We start from the raw sequence: 15,943 nt of genomic DNA on the forward strand, positions 1-15,943 counted from the left end.
TTTAAAACATAGGTTACTGTTTTACCTGTCTAATACAGCAAATATTGAACATAACTGAACTGCTTCACTGACTTTAAATCATAAGAGAATAGTGCATCCATGAAACAAGAACAGGATGCTGTGAAATAGGAATAATCAGAGAATAAGAACAAGCTCTTAGAAATTAAAAATATTATTGTCTAAATAAATTCTGTAAAATAGTTCAAAAACAAGGCCAAGAAAATTTCCCAGAAGATAGAAACAAAGTGACAAAGAAATGGAACACTATAGGAAAATAAAAAAGAATCTTAAAAGATCAATTTGGTATATCTCCTATCCAGTTAATAGGTATTCTTAAAAATAAACTAGAGAAAACAAAGGAGAGTCATTTATCAAAGAAATAATAACAGAAATTTTCCAAGAATAGAAATATGGGTATTTCCAGCTTGACAATGGCTAGCACAGTGAATGGAAAAAGACCTGCACCAAAGAAATTGTGTAATTTCAGGATCCCAAATTTAAAAATGAGATCCTAAAAGTTTCCCAGGAAGAAAAATCACATGACATGCAAAGGATCAGGAATAAGAATGATAATGCTATGTCTTTTCAAACTATCAAGTTTGAAGTAAAATAAAGACATTTTGAGGTATGTAAATTCTCTACAACATTTATCTCCCATATATAACACCTTTACTCAAGAGAATGTTTTTTTTTTAACATAAGAGAGGAACCAGAAAATGGAAAGACTCGGTTTCTAGGGGATCCAGTGCAGGGAAATTTCGAAAGGAAATCCCAGAAGGAGCACCTCCAGCAGGTCTAGGAGTCCGCCTTCCAGAGTGGAACGGGAGGATGGCGTCTCCAGGGGCAAAGCAATGTATGTAATGACACATCATCTAATGTATTGTAACGTATTCGATGGTGTGAGAAGTGGTATGAGATGTGTTGGTGTTTGATAATTAGCAATAGGTGTGTTGAAAGTAACCTAATAAAAGTGAGTTAATTATTCATTCCAGGAAAAATAATGTTACACAGAAATGGAAAAGTAACTGCAATACTTTTTGGCTCAGTAGTGAACAACATTTACATGGCCTGATAATATAATCAATGAGTATTGATCTAACTGTAAGAGGGGGATAGGGTGAAGAGGGTGTAGGACAGCTTAATGCTCATCTGCCTTAACAGAAAGTGAATAATGCCTAACATGCATATGTCATGAAACAGCGCTATGTTATTTAGAAACATGGAAGTAAATATCAGAAGAAACAGCTAAAATATTAATAATGAAGGCTGTTGACTCTAGGAAGTGAGACTGGGGATGAGGTAGTGGAATGGGACAGAAGAATTATTGTTTTGCTTTAACATTTGATAGTATATTGTTATATATTATTATTTTCAGTCTTAAAAGGGAAGGAAATTTGGACACATGCTACCACATGAATGAACCTTGAAGACATTATGCTAAGTGAAGTGAGCCTGTCACAAAAGGACAAATCCTGTGTGGTTCCACTTACAGGAGGGACCTAGAATAGGCAAATTCAGAGATAGGAAGTAGAAACGTGGCTGCCAGGGGCTAGGCAGAAGAATTGAGATTTAGTGCCCCATTAGGGGACAAAGTTTCAGTTGGGGAAGATGAAAAAGTTCTGGGGACAGCTGGTGGCGACAGTTGTCCTACAGTGTGAATGTGCTTAATGCCACAGGAGTGGACACTGAAAAATGGTTAAAATGGTAAATGTTATCTATTATATATTTTTCCATGATAAAAAGCAACTTAAAAAGGAAAAATATATAGTTATATTTGATTTTTGAGTAAGTATATGAGTGTTTTAATTTTATTACAACATTAATTTTTAGAAAGCTCTGGATGAATGCCTCAAAAGTGTTCATATGAGTCATAAATATAAGTGTTTGTGCCTAGATTCTCTGACATCATTTGGGCCCCACAGGGGTCTTATTTGCTTTTATCCAGTTCTTACCTATGTTCCCCTTAGATAAAGATATGTAAGTTATTTTCAAATAAGGAAAGTATTATTGACTATGAGCATTTTGTGAATATATTTCAGGGGAATTTGAGATACCAGATTCGTAAATGTAGCACGTTAACACTGTGAATAAATGTACAGATTCATCCAGCTTGAATAAGGACCTTATTATGCAGGGATTGTCCTTTTATGGCCTCTGCTGTTCTCAGTGGCTATTCTAAATGCTCCGCTGTGCGGTCTCCCCTGAATGGTTTATGGGAACTCAGCTCTGCATTCGTGGGGACTGGGTGGGACTCTGAGTGAATTAAAGCTACAGTAGCAGACAAGTGCCTGTGTTATCACAGCTGAGTTCTCGCTCACAGCTAATTATCTCTTTCTAATCACTTTCCTTAACCTGGTCCAAATACTGAGAGGGTGTGTATTTGGTAATAAGCAATAAAAGGCCAAGTGGCTTGGCAGTAACAGGTGCAACTAATAAAGTGCAATCCTAGTTCAAATCATTGTCCCTGAAGTTTACAATTGAGAAGGTAGCTTTAAGAAGAAAATAACAATGGAAAACAACTTTATATATCCTTAGAGACTTGAAACTGCTTTCCAGCCTCTAAGTCATACTGCTTGGTTTTGACAGGTTACATTTACTTTGAAGGGTTTATTGCTATAAAAGCAGTGTTATTTCTCATTGTCATCCTATCTAAATTTTCCTCTTTGTTCACAGTGCGAGATGAGGATAGAAGCACGACGAAAAAATCTTCTCATTTTGATTTTGCACTATTTAACACAAGAAGGGTATGTTATGTTACAAATATTTACAGAGATGATTCCTCTCTTTCTCAGACCTCCACTTTTCCAGATCCATACTTTTAAAAACAATCGATAGACTTAATTTTTTAGAGCAGTTTTATACTTATAGAAAAATTGAGCAAAAAGTAGAGTTCCAGCTGGGTGGGGCGGCTCATGCCTGTAATTCCAGCACTTTGGGAGGCCGATGTGGGAAAATTACTTGAGGCCAGGAGTTTGAGACCAGCCTGGGCAACCTAGTGATAACTGTCTTACCAGTTTTCCTTTCCTCAAAATGAAAATATTATATTTACCTGGACAACCTAAGCCCAACTCTTTTTTTTCTTTCAATACCCATTCTATAACTGGCCAGGAGAGGAAATCTGGAAGCGTTGGAGTGTGGCTGCCTACCTCATTAAAAGCACACAAGCACTTATAATATTAATAAGTCTGCTGCTATGCTGGGTAGTATGAGAGGAAGAAAGCTGATCCACAAAGTGTTTGAAAGGCATTCTCTATTTTAGATTTTCCTTTCTTTTCAAATTTCAGCCAGGAAGAAAACATTCAGTTTTCAGGCTAAGGGCTTAAAATCTTTTTGAGTTCTCAACCAGGGCGATTTTGCTCTATCTAGTTGGTAGAGGCTAGGGATACTGCCAAACGCCCTACCATGCCCAAGACAGCCCCCACAACAAAGAATCATCTGACTTTAAGTATCGATAGTGCCAAGATGGAGAAATCTCAAGTTAAAGCAGGAAGAACTAACCAGCTGTTGGTTTCTTCCCAAAAGGTTTAATGAGCATCTTTTCCTCCATTAAACATAGTAGCTATCAGTGAAATAAGGGAAGTACTGTAATTTAAAGTCAAGTTTTAGAATCCAGTTACCTTAGTCCTGGAGAGGTATGAAGGAAAAAGATAAGGAAGGTAGGAGGGAGTTGAGAGGGAACTGAGAGTTTTTCATTGTTTCTCTTAACCATGCCGTCTACAGCTGATTTAAATAAACCTATTGCCCCATTGAAGGGAATGACCATTTTAGAGACTTTGAGGAATTTTTCTTTTAAATTTTATGGTAGATATTGGAGTCCCTATTCTACTTCCTTTTTAGAGATGGGATCTCGCTCTGTCACCCAGGCTGGAGTGCAGTGGCACCATCATAGCTCACTGCAGACTTCTGAGCTCAAGTGATCCTCCTGCCTCAGCCTTTCGGTAACTGGGACTACAGGCACGGGCCACCACACCTGGCTTCCTATGTCATACTTGAAGAAACTGAGGTTTAGAGAGTCAAGGACTATGGGTCAGGAGGCCACCTGGCTCCAAGTGGTAGCACTTTCCAGGCCTGTCTTGACCCAAAAGGCTTCCAGGGACCTTATTCCTCTGCTCCAGTGTTGAAATTTTGCTTTTGCTTAAGGATCACCTCAGAAAAATAAAAATGTATGACGGCCATGTTTTTTGAGCATTTTTATTTTTGTAATGTTGATCTTCTTAAAGTCTTTTAAAGAAAATGAAATTTCTACAATTGCACTTAAGCATTTTTAAAAATTATTTAAGTCATGAAAGGATCTGAGGTGTTTTGGGTTTTTTTGCCAAAATTTTAGATGTATGCATATGATAACCAATTCTAACACTGTACCTTTGAACAAACTTTGTTACTGAGTAATCTGATTTATTTTCTCCCCATAAGCTTGTTAATTGCAAAATGTGGCCTTTCTCATAACACCTTTTGGGAGTGACTTTTTTCTTCTGGTAAATGTGGTGAACCACGACATTTTTAATGCAGGAAATTTCCTCATTTTACTTACTTTGAAAGACATGGTTTTATTGGACCCTTCTCTTTTTGGTGTTGGGGATGTAAATTTTATTGAGAAAATGGCTCATTCTTTCCACATGCCCACCAGTCCCAGATGAAGGAAACGAGTGCCCCCCTCACGTGGCTAGTGCACAGGCCATCAGGGGCGCTCAGCTACTAAATCCGTATCCACACCTCGCAGCGGGGTGGATCGAGAGCACGAGCAGGGCTGACTTTGGTCCACTCTGTGCCTCTTTCCCCATCTGGAATATGAGGGTGCTCCTGAACTTGACGGGCCAGGCTGTGTGCATATGGGCAGTGGGCTGCTCTGCGCTACTCACTAATCACCTACGAAGGACAGTGTATGAGATGGTGCCAAGTGTCTACTCCAAGACAGGGCTGTGGGGCTTGTTGTGGTAGGGAGGGCTTCTTGAATCAGCACACAGACTTAGGAGACAGACTGTTTTCTTTCAAATGCCCACTCTACTCTTTGCTAACCGGTGGCCTTGGACAGGTTGCTTATTATCTTGGTGCTTCGGTTTCCTCGTCTGTAAAATGGGGTAAGAGGGGATGGCTAAATCTCAGGTAGATACTATTATTATGAGAATTAAATATGTTATATGCTTAGAATAGTGCCTGACAACAAACTTTATATGAGCACTTGCTATTTTTGCTATGGAGGAGATCAGATTTGGACTTTATTCCTTTAATACTCAACCTGGTTCAGCAAAGGACTTTAATTAAGCATTGGAATGTGAGGTTGGCTCATTTGACTACATTTTCTTTTTTTCTTTTTCTTTTTTTTTGTTTTTGAGACAGAGTCTCGCTCTGTTGCCCAGACAAGAGTACAGTGGCGTTATCATAGCTCACTGTAACTTCCGACTCCTAGGCTCAAGCGATCCTCCTGCCTCAGCCTCCCAAGCCAGTAGCTGGGACTACAGGTGCACACCGCCATGCTGGCTAATTTTTATGTTTTTTATAGAGATGAGGTCTCGCCCTTGCTCAGGCTGGTCTCAGACTCCTGGCCTCAAGCGATCCTCCCACCTCAGCCTCCCAAAGTGCTAGCCACTGTGCCTGGCCTGACTTTATCTTTTGATGGATTCTCAGCTCCATCCAAAGAACCCTGAGTTAAAATGCCTCAAGGCAACATTTTTCTAAGTGTGTACAACACTTGGAATGGTAGTTTTGCAGAATGTTACTAGGCGTTACTTTAAAAGTTTTGTGGTCAGGTAAGCTTGGCAAACATTGGGTTAAACTAAGGTAAATAGGGTTCCTTATTTCAGGACTTCTCAGACCATCTAATTTACTATGTGCAGTGAAAATATTTTTATAATAAAGTCACAGTATTCAGGGTTTTGCAAACCAGTTTGGCCAAACTGGTTTTCTTTAGAGACTAGTTTTCCACAGAACACTTTGAGAATGCTACTTTTGTAGACTAGTTGACTCTTATAACACTTGAGTGCACCATGCTAGGCCCCAGCACTGTGAGCATAGCATTAATAGATCGTTAAAAAGTATTATTTGAATAGCCATTGAGGAATTTACTAGAATGTAGATGGGTAGAATAATTAGAAAGCAAGACAAAGCCATTTATACAGATAATCCATGATATTTATTGTAATGTATTTTGTGTTACAGAAATTGTATCAGAAATGATAACTATAAAAACAAAAAGGCAAACAAAAGTCAGCATAGCTAACCCTTCTCCAGTTGCTGTCATTATGGCCAAGAATTTACCATACACTTACAAAGCCTGCATTTCCCCTTTCTGCCACAAGATGGCTCTTTGAATCGCACATCAGTGAAAGTTCTAGAGTTGATCGTTTTCCTGAGACCTGCAGGGAAAGGGATGTATGAGTGAATTATCAAGACGAAAAGTAAACTAGAGGTACTTTTAAGGACATATCAGTATCAAAAAAAAGGAGACCTGCCTTTAACAAAGAGCTACAAATTCAGCAAAGAGGATAGATTCCTGTGGATTGGAATAAACAATCAGGGAAATCTTTGTAGAGAAGGTGGCTTGAGCTGGACTTGAAAGGTGTAGAATACGGATAAACAGAGGTGATGGATGAGGCCATTCCAGGCGAATGCACAGAGGAAGAAGGGCACAGCATAAGTGGAACAATTAAGTAAACAGAAAGAGCAGAGTTTGAATGTGTGAGTGAGAATTGGGAGCAGCAGACAATGGAGGGTCCCAGACTCTGGTTTTTCTAGTCCTGCATATCCATCTTCTTGGGCCCGAGTAATGTTAACAGCCTCCCCATATCCCTCCTGTTTTTGTTCATTACTGCACACTGCTGCACACTACTCTTCCTGAAGTCTTGCCCCGTGACTTTGCTAAGAACCTCTAGCATCTCCTCCTGCCAACCATCTCAAGTTCAGACCTCATTCAAGCTCAGACAGTGTAACAGGAACACACAGAAGCAGTTCCATTCCCCTAACCAATTAGTTTAGGACACGTGGGGCCTGCAATTATCTATTCCTATAATTTTTGTTTAAGTCAAAACTCCATCATCTTGGAAAGAGTTCAGAATATAATATGTCAGTAAACACTGCAAGCAACCCATGTGTTAATAGCATATTTCCATCTTCCGCCTTTACTAATTTATTTAATTTTCTTTTAAAAGTGCATGCGTGTAAGTATATGTATGTATTTAGTCATTTTTAAAAGTTTAGAAAGATAGAGAAAATGTTAGTCATTATCTCTGAGTGGTAGAATTTTCTTTAGATTTATCTGCATTTTCTAGATTTTTCTTAAATGAACATACATTACTGGATACTAAACAAAAGTGACTAATAAAAACTGATTTAATTTTTCTCTCTGTAAAATGGGGATTAAGACATAGTATAGGCCAGGCACAGTGGCTCACTCCTGTAATCCTAGCACTTTGGAAGGCCGACATGGGATGATTGCTTGAGGCCAGGAGTCTGAGACCAGCCTGAGCAAGGGCGAGACCCCATCTCTATAAAAAACAGAAAAATTAGCCAGCATGGTGGTGTGCACCTGTAAATCCCAGCTACTGGCTTGGGAGGCTGAGGCAGGAGGATCGCTTGAGCCCAGGAGTTTGAGGCTGCAGTGAGCTATGATGACACCACTGCACTCTATCCTGGGCAACAGAGAGAGACCCTGTCTCAAAAACAAACAAACAAACAAACAAACAAAAAACAAAAAAGAAACATAGTATATAGAAGCCTGGTGAGACATCAATAAATATAGAAGCTGACTGTTGTTTGTAAGTTCTTTAAAATTAGCTTGGGAGAGATAAATACATTTCAAGGTCATTGGAAATAATTATGGCAATCTCTTTTAAGCAAATTCAATCTTCCAACTGATCTGAATTTGGTACAGGGAAGAAAGCATAATAAAAACGAAAGTTTTCTCTTTCTGCCTCCCTAGATTTGAATTAAACAGAAAGAACTTTAACCTGCAGTAGGAATTCTCAATTTGAGGTCCTTGGATGAGCCCCTGAAATACGCTAATTTGTGCATATTTGCATGTGTGCACACTTTTCAGGAGAGAGCTGTTGGTTTTAAAAGAAGTTAAGACCTAAAAATTTAGACTTGGAGAATCTTCCTACTTTAGAAAATATTGAGACACAGCCCTTGCTTCTAGTGCTAAGACCACTTAATGTGGACAGCTTTGCAGCTGAGCAAGTTAAAAATGACAGTGAAGAACCAAGGGTGAAGATGCCACTAACCTACAGAATCACCTTGAAGTGTAATGTGTGACTGGTTAAAAAATGACTAGAAATCAATATTGTATCCAAGTGGCTGTTGTCTTCTTATACCATTATAACTTTCCTCAGTGATGCCGATTGACAGATCTTTGGAATTTCAGAGCTCATGACATGGTCATTTGAATTGTCTCAACGATAGCAAATCTTGCTCTTAGGTGTTGAATTTGAATTTTGTCAATTGCCAAATGCTGCCTAACATGAACACTGGTGAATAAAGAGGTAATTAAGTTGGGCAAATACCAAATTTTGGCTAAAAATGAGTAAAAAAATTACAAGACATTTTCTTAGTTTATTTATTTATTTGACTTTTAAGCACTTCCAAAAACATTTTGAACGATGATGACATCACCAGATAAGTATGTAGCTCCCAGAGGGAACTGCTTTGAAAGACAATATTTGGATATACTTAACATATGTGGGGCTCTTTATAGGCAAACTTCATATGTACATAGTAGCTTTCATCTAATGTACTATTTAACATAGGCTTACCCTTTGCGTTTAAGTTAAGAGATGCGTTGCATCTCTTTGGGCTTGTAATGCCTGTCCTTATCCTTTTTATCCAGAGTTAAATGTTTTTTCTTCTTCTGTGCAACTGCCAGATATATTGATACGGCCAATGCTTTGGAGCACGAAACTAAACTGGGGTTACGACGCTTTGAAGTCTGTGACAACATTGATCTTGAAACTATTTTGATGGAATATGAGAGCTATTATTTTGTAAAATTTCAGAAATACCCCAAAATTGTCAAAAAGGCGTCAGACACAGGTACATGGCTATTTTCTAGAAATAAGGCTTTATCTCATCTTTAAGATTAGTGTTTCTTCCTCATCTTATAATACTGAGATAAATGGAGACCCTCACCCCGCACTGAAAGCGTAGACCAGAAAAATAGTGTAGCTACTCTTAGATCCAGCGCCGCCAATTGAAACACGATCAACTGGACATTGGCATCCCTTTATTCTTGTCGGCATTTGTTTAAGGAATGTGTATCAGCGCGATGAAAACAAAACCCCAGTGTATCACAGGTACTTTTCAGAAGATTGATATTATTTTAATTTCTTTAGAGATGAAAAGAGCTGTTGGAAGAGGATAAACAACAGAAGACTTTTTCTTGTTAGGAAGACCTATTATCTAACTTGAAAATAACATGAAAATGAGTATTGGGGAAGCTAATAGCTCATGTATAGATAATGAAATGCTTTTGAAAGCCATCAATCCAGATAATGATCAATAGAATGCAAAGACCCAGTATAGGTTAGCAGTCAAGGAGGCTGGCTGGAGGAAAGATCTAAAGTGAGGGCCCTGTGCTTTGTAGTAACATTGACTTAGAAGTCTGTAAGTGGGGGAAGTAATTATAAACCAAGGGAGATCATTGTCCTGTTTACAAGGCACTTGTTAAGCCACAGACTTTAACATTTCATGTAGGGACCCGGAAACCAAGAGGAGCATCAGCTAAAAATAGCCAGGGCCAAATCTCAGAGCTAGAAGGGGTCTAAGAGGTATTTTTTTTTTGAGCTCCCTTCCCATGCAGGGTTCAGAGCTTGGCTTTCTTGGCTGGTTGTTAGATCTAAGTCTTGAAGAGAAAGCACTGACTCCTAACCACAGGGTGATTGGCACTGTTAGTGAAATGAGCTTGTTTCTAGACGGCTAGTTCTCATCTAGCGTGATACATTCTCCTGTGATATTGGTCACAGTATCTCTATTTTAAGGTAAACTGGCAGAGTATGATTAAGTGGTCCCTGCCAGACTCACGCAATTACCCTGGTGTCCCATGCACCACAGCAAAACAGTGTCAAGTTCAGAAAACTCAATGAAGTGGGAGCTATAAAGCCTGCCCACACTGGAGTTGCCACCAGGTCCATGGTCTCCAACACGTTTGATATCTGAGGACTTTGGGGTCTTTCTCTTTATGGAGAGGCTGGAGAAGCCAGAACTCTCTCCCTCACCAGTAATTTCACTTCTCGCTAGATGAAAATAGCTTGGAGTTTCTGGATTCTAATAAGCAATAGCACATATTTTAAGAACAATGTAAAAGGAAAAAATATACCTGAAAAATCACTTTCTCTCACTTAAAATTAAATTCTTTCCTTTTCCTCCCAATGTTTGTTTTCTCACAGCAGAAAATAATTTACCACAAAGAAGTGGAGGGAAGACCAGAAGGTAAAGTGAGTGGTGATTTACCTTGATGAACTCAACTCTAGGAGTGTGTGGGACCCTTTCCAGAAGATTCTCCAGTGCGGCTCCGTGACTGTCTCCCAGCAATACCGACTGCGGTTATGTGACCTTGCTGGGCCCAGCCATGGATTCTCCTCCTGTTACAGCTGTCTGGGGTTTGGGTCACTGTCTATCCATTCTCCTGGCTTTACCACAAATAAGAGCACCCAGTGATGCTCTGTCTTTCTAGGCCCTGTGGTCTCACAAGTATGGACCTCAGTGATTAAAAGACCCGGGTTCGATTCCTGGATCTGCTACTTACAAACATGAAGCAAGTTTCTGACATGCAGTGAGCTCCCAGTACAGAGCAAACACCCAGGAAATATGATTTTCCCTTTTTAATCATTCAGTTAATTTCTTTGTGCACCCTGAGATCCCATGCCCTGACCTGTCTGAAGATGATCAATAAAGCAGGAGGTTCTCGCTCACACTTCTGCCATCTCCAGCACCGGCCTGAGGGGCTTGCTCTTCTTTTGCTTTTCTCTCCTTTTCCCCATGCTCAGCTTATATTCCTTTCTCCAGCTTCCCAACGCTAAACCTCATCTGGGACTTGTAGCATCTGATAGGGGCTACCCCTACTCTCAGCCCTTCTGGGTAGACACTTCCCACAAGGCTCCTCCTCCTGCCTCAGTGTCCTCCCTACTCCTCCGTTTCCACTCCCCCGACAAACCCTGATTGTCACAAGCTGTTCAGAAATGCCCAGGGGTGCTAGGGTGCTGCTGCTGGGGCATGGCCAGCTTTGGGGCATCAGGGTCTGTGGATTGTTGCTATTATAATAAAGCCCAAACCTCAGGGGAAGGTTAAAGTTAAAGGACTGGTGGCTAAAGTTAAAGTGGTGTGAACTTGGTTCCATGTTCGGAAGAATTTTACGATCATTAGAGCTGATTGAAAATGAATTGCATTGCTTTGCACACTAGTGCTCTTGTCTCTTGGAAATGTTAAAGTAGATCTTCTGGATTAAAACCATGGAAAGTTCCTAGATTTCCTACTGTTTCTTAATTTGAGCAGGAGGATTCCTTCTTCCTCTCACACCTTTCTGCTCATTTGGTACTCCTCTTAAGGAAGGTGGAAGGAACAATGGAACCGTGCTTGTAAAACCATGTGATCTTAGGTGCGAAAGCTATTTGCAGAAGGGCTGAAGCCATGTGGTGTGAAGGAGAAAAGAAGAGGGTGAGTCAGGGGTCTCCAGGAGGAGATGAACCCTCCAGCCTGGTCTTAGAAAAATCCAGTGAACAGACAGGAGGCAGTCAGGGCCAGGATGGACCAGGTGGGCAAATAGCCCAGCAGAAGAGCCCTGTTGTGGCCATCTGCATATCTTTCCAGAGCTTTCTTAAGTGTGCTACACCAGTTGTTTATTTACTTCAGATTAAGTGGTTAGAATAATTTCTTCCAAGGTCTTTGTACCCTCCCTCAGGATGATGAGCGACAGTAGTCAAAATCTTCCCAGGATCACCCAGCAGAGGCCACGATCCAAAACCACCTCTGGGAAGACAGGGGACAGCAGGTTTCTCAACAAGGAGCATCCTAAACAGGTCAGGATGACTTGGCTTGACTGTGGTAATGTCACACCTGGCTGAGAAGTAACCCAAAGAAAACAGTCACATTTATTTGTTTTTTGAGGACCTATGCTTTTAAAATTTGATTTAATTAAATTGCAGGATTTCTTTCTTCTTCTTTTTTTTTTTTTTTACAGTATCCTGGGTTAAAATCACCAACGAATCCCTAGAATTTCCTACTGTCTCTTAATTTGAGCGGGAGGACTCTTTCCTCCCCCAGGCTTTGCCCTGGTCTGAGTGCTGGATGACAGGTCTCAGAGGGGCGGGTGGGGCCCAGCCAGAGCAGGAGGGCCTGGTTGGCGGCTGCAGGGCTCCATCCTCCGTGTGAGGTCACTGTTACCCGACGTAACTGGGGTAACTGAGGTGGCAGGTCTTCCTGTCCTAGAGCCCATCCCTGGGGTCCTAAGTGTCAGCCAGGGACAGCGTCAGCTGTGGCTGGGTGCCAGAGGCTCCTGTTAGGCCTCTCCAAAATGCACATGGTTGGTCCCCACCCCAGACCTCCACTGTGGGCAGCAAGAAGAGAGATCCCAGCAGGTGGGTGAAATCAATGGCTCCGACTCAAGAGATCCATGTTTAGAACCTTCCTATTTAGGACAGAACATTCCAGGTTTCAAAGGAAAGAGGAACTTTCTCAGTTTCAATGGAAACTGGGAAAAGGAATGGAAAAAATCAATGTCAAAGATGCCTGGCAGAATAGAAAAGAGTAATCACAACATTCGGTTGGTCAAAAGGCATTTCTCACCCTCAAGGAGGTTCCATGGTCTGGCAGCTGCAGACCGACTCCGGTGGAAGGGAGGGGAGGGACAGGATGAATCCCACAGGAGGCTGGTTGGCTTTGCTGAGTCTCCAAACCCAGCCACGCCTGGCCACAAACACCGCTGGTCACAGGAGAAAGGACGAGCCAGCAAGTGGGGATAGGTTGAGGCACAACTGTCTCCTCCATTGGAAAAGCTGCTTGGCGTCAGTGGCCTGGCATCTTCTCAGTCTTCCAGGGACAGCTCATTCCCCGTGGCACAGGTGGATACCTAATTCATCTCATTGGGTCAGCACAAAAGTGGCCAAATCACACATGGGCTTCCCCGCTGGCAGGATTGCCACCCAGCATTGGAACTTGCGCGACGGGATAGGGCGGGCAGTTGCGACCAGCATCCCTCCGCGGCTTCCCACACCTGACTTCTCTGGTCTCCCTCTTCCTTCAGGAGGTTAATAACACCCACCTGGACAGCACTGACTTTGGCTTAAATGTATCCAGAATCAACAAAGTCAGTGGAGAGGAAAACACCCACCCAGGAAGAGTAAGTGGAACTCATGAACCTAACACCGAAAGGGGGAATTTCTTTTTCTTCTCAAAAACGAAAACTAAAAGCATTATTTTTGGTAAACAGGAAAGTTAAAATGCAATGATTGAAGGTTGGTCATGAGGTGAACCGGGAAGAGCTCTGGATGAGGATGAGAAAACGGGTTCCGATCTGAAATCTCCTTTCTGGAGGAATGGTCTCAAATGAACCGCCCCATTGCTAAGGAGCTCAGTTTCCCCATTTGTAAACTGAGGGGTTTGGAAGAGATTGTTTTTCCTGTTGCTTTTGGCTTTAAAATTTGGTGATTAATGATGAATATTGGTGTGACAGTCCTGCATTATTTCACGAGTTGGGGCCTCATCCTCACTCTGCTCTGCCCTGTCGGTGGCAGTTGATTAGTGGTGTCACCTCTCTCCTTGGAGATAGGCTCCGGGTTTAAATGTGATTTCATGTGAATCATGAAAACTCAGTTCATATAGGGGTGATCTTGTCCTTGATGGCTGCCTCTGCCCTTTTCATAATGAATCTCATGTCTGGATTTGTAAATAATAATTTCTCAAACAGAAAAGACCCAGATTGGGTGGATATATTCAAAAGGTAGGTTAAAACATGTCATTTGGAAATGAAAAACACCATATTTCCCTTGATTGTACCCCCTAGGGTTCTAGTTCTTTAAGAGTCTTCTTTCTTTTCCTCAATCGAGCTCTCACACCAGTGGACTGCTGACTTAGCTCTGGCCAGCTCTTTTTGGGCATGCTGAACTGTGTGTGTGTGAGTTCAGAGGGGCGGCTGGAGCATGTCCCTGGAACTCAAGAGGGGCTGCCTCATTGGCCTGCACTGGCTCCCTTTAAGGGCCTCCATGACATGGGTGATTGCTGGAGATGATACCATTTGAATCAATGCCTCCCATGGAGAAATATGTCCTTGTTCACCTTCACTGCTTGTGTCGTGTCTTCGGTCACCTTTGTGCTTAGCAATTTTGTGGCATTAGTTTCTCTTGTGAACGCCTTCCATTGATAGGAATGGCCATTTCTGATTGGGTCACGAGGAAGGGACTATTTAACCCAGCACTTAACCTTTGAAATAGTCTGGCTATAAATTCTCTTTCCAGCAGAAATGTCCTCAGGGTAAAAGGTAGATGGTTGTCTCTCTAGCATTTCAAATGTTCACAGGCTGTAGGAGGTTGTATGGCCAGGGGCCAGTCTCCAAAATGGATCTATCATTGCCATGTTAGGGACCCTGGCTTCAGCATCCCAAACCCCCCTGCACATTTAGTAGGTGTGCTGTTCTTAAGGACATGGGCTTTGGAGTCAGCCTGCGTAGGTTCAAACCCCAGCTCAGCTGCTTCCTCAATGTGTAACTTTGGGTGAGTTATTTACGATTTCTCCAAGTCTCATGTCTTTCATCTGTAAAATGGAAATAATCTTGGTGCCCCACTTTAAATCTTTAAATGTCGTAATGGCGCCTTAATAGGGAGCCTATCACGTAAGAAACACTTGATAAATGTTGGCTATTATTGTTATTGCTTTTTGCACACATCCTTGCTTTTTTTCTTCCTTCTTCTAGGGGAGACAGGGTGGCGTTCGAAGGAGTATGGGTTTGGGAGATGGAAATCTTAAGGCACTTGGCCTTAAGTCACTTGTTAGCTGTGTGGCCCCGGGCAAATTACTTAACCTCTCTGAACTTACACATGTATGAAACTAGAATGTCATTCCCAACTAGCAGAGGTGGTATAAGAATTAGAAATAATCCTTACAAAATACTTTGCACACCTGTTTTGTACCAGGTACTCTATTGAGTGATGAATGTGCATTATACTTAGTAGGCAGGAACTATTGTTATTGTTGTGCCAATGAGTTCTTCCTGTGCGTGTAATGTTTTAAAAGGACGAGAGGCCATACCGGGGAAGTAGTCATATAAGGAAGCAGATGGTTTGTGTCAGGAACTGAGAAGTGCTGGTGGATTTTTTATTCAAGTCAACTTCATTCTGAAGAATTTATTTACAACTTTTTAGGAGTGCCCCAACTTGAGGAAATTATCTTGTTCAATACCAGTGCAAGTTCTTTTTAAAGCTTAACTGCAAGTTTACCCTATATACCAGGGTATATAGATATCTCTTCATTTAATGAGGCCGAGCTACTAAGGAGAGTCTTTTTGCATGTTTTTATGGCATAAATAACCATTCCTTCCTTTCAGGGCCAAATCATTGACTTCAGGGGGCTGCTCACAGATGCTATCAAAGGAGCAACCAGTGAACTTACGTTGAACACCTTTGACCGTAACCCAGACCCCTCAGTAAGTGGCTAAGATGTGACATTCATCTTTCAAATTGCCAACATCCGGATGAACTTTAGAAATATACTTTTGAGTACAGTGAAACCTTAAGATCAAGTCAAAGGTCATAGCAACTTGCCACTGTTTGTTTCGCTTAGATCCATGTCCTGTGTTTCTTTCTAAATTATGAAGCAATATTGTACCGTGAGCCTTTCTGCTCCTATCTCCAGGAACGACTGCTGAAACCTCTGAGTGCATTTATTGGCATGAACAGTGAGATGCGAGAATTGGCAACCGTTGTGAGCCGGGTAAGATCTGATATTCAATTCACAAATTTACGGAGGC

The 15,943-nt window shown here is 41.4% G+C and overlaps 1 protein-coding gene across 1 annotated transcript in view; it reads left to right on the forward strand.

Moving 5' to 3' along the window:
- The first annotated feature begins 2,679 nt into the window (after positions 1-2,679).
- The window catches only part of KATNAL2 (katanin p60 subunit A-like 2), a 76,057-nt gene continuing 62,793 nt past the window's right edge, over positions 2,680-15,943 (forward strand). The window contains 7 exon segments of the mRNA XM_012642632.1: positions 2,680-2,744; positions 8,855-9,021; positions 10,374-10,416; positions 11,885-12,002; positions 13,226-13,321; positions 15,521-15,619; positions 15,829-15,906. Of these exon segments, the coding sequence (XP_012498086.1) occupies positions 2,680-2,744; positions 8,855-9,021; positions 10,374-10,416; positions 11,885-12,002; positions 13,226-13,321; positions 15,521-15,619; positions 15,829-15,906 (666 nt within the window).

The sequence above is a fragment of the Propithecus coquereli genome, unplaced genomic scaffold (genome assembly GCF_000956105.1).
Source record: "Propithecus coquereli isolate 6110/MARCELLA unplaced genomic scaffold, Pcoq_1.0 Scaffold181, whole genome shotgun sequence".
NCBI classification, from domain to species: domain Eukaryota; kingdom Metazoa; phylum Chordata; class Mammalia; order Primates; family Indriidae; genus Propithecus; species Propithecus coquereli.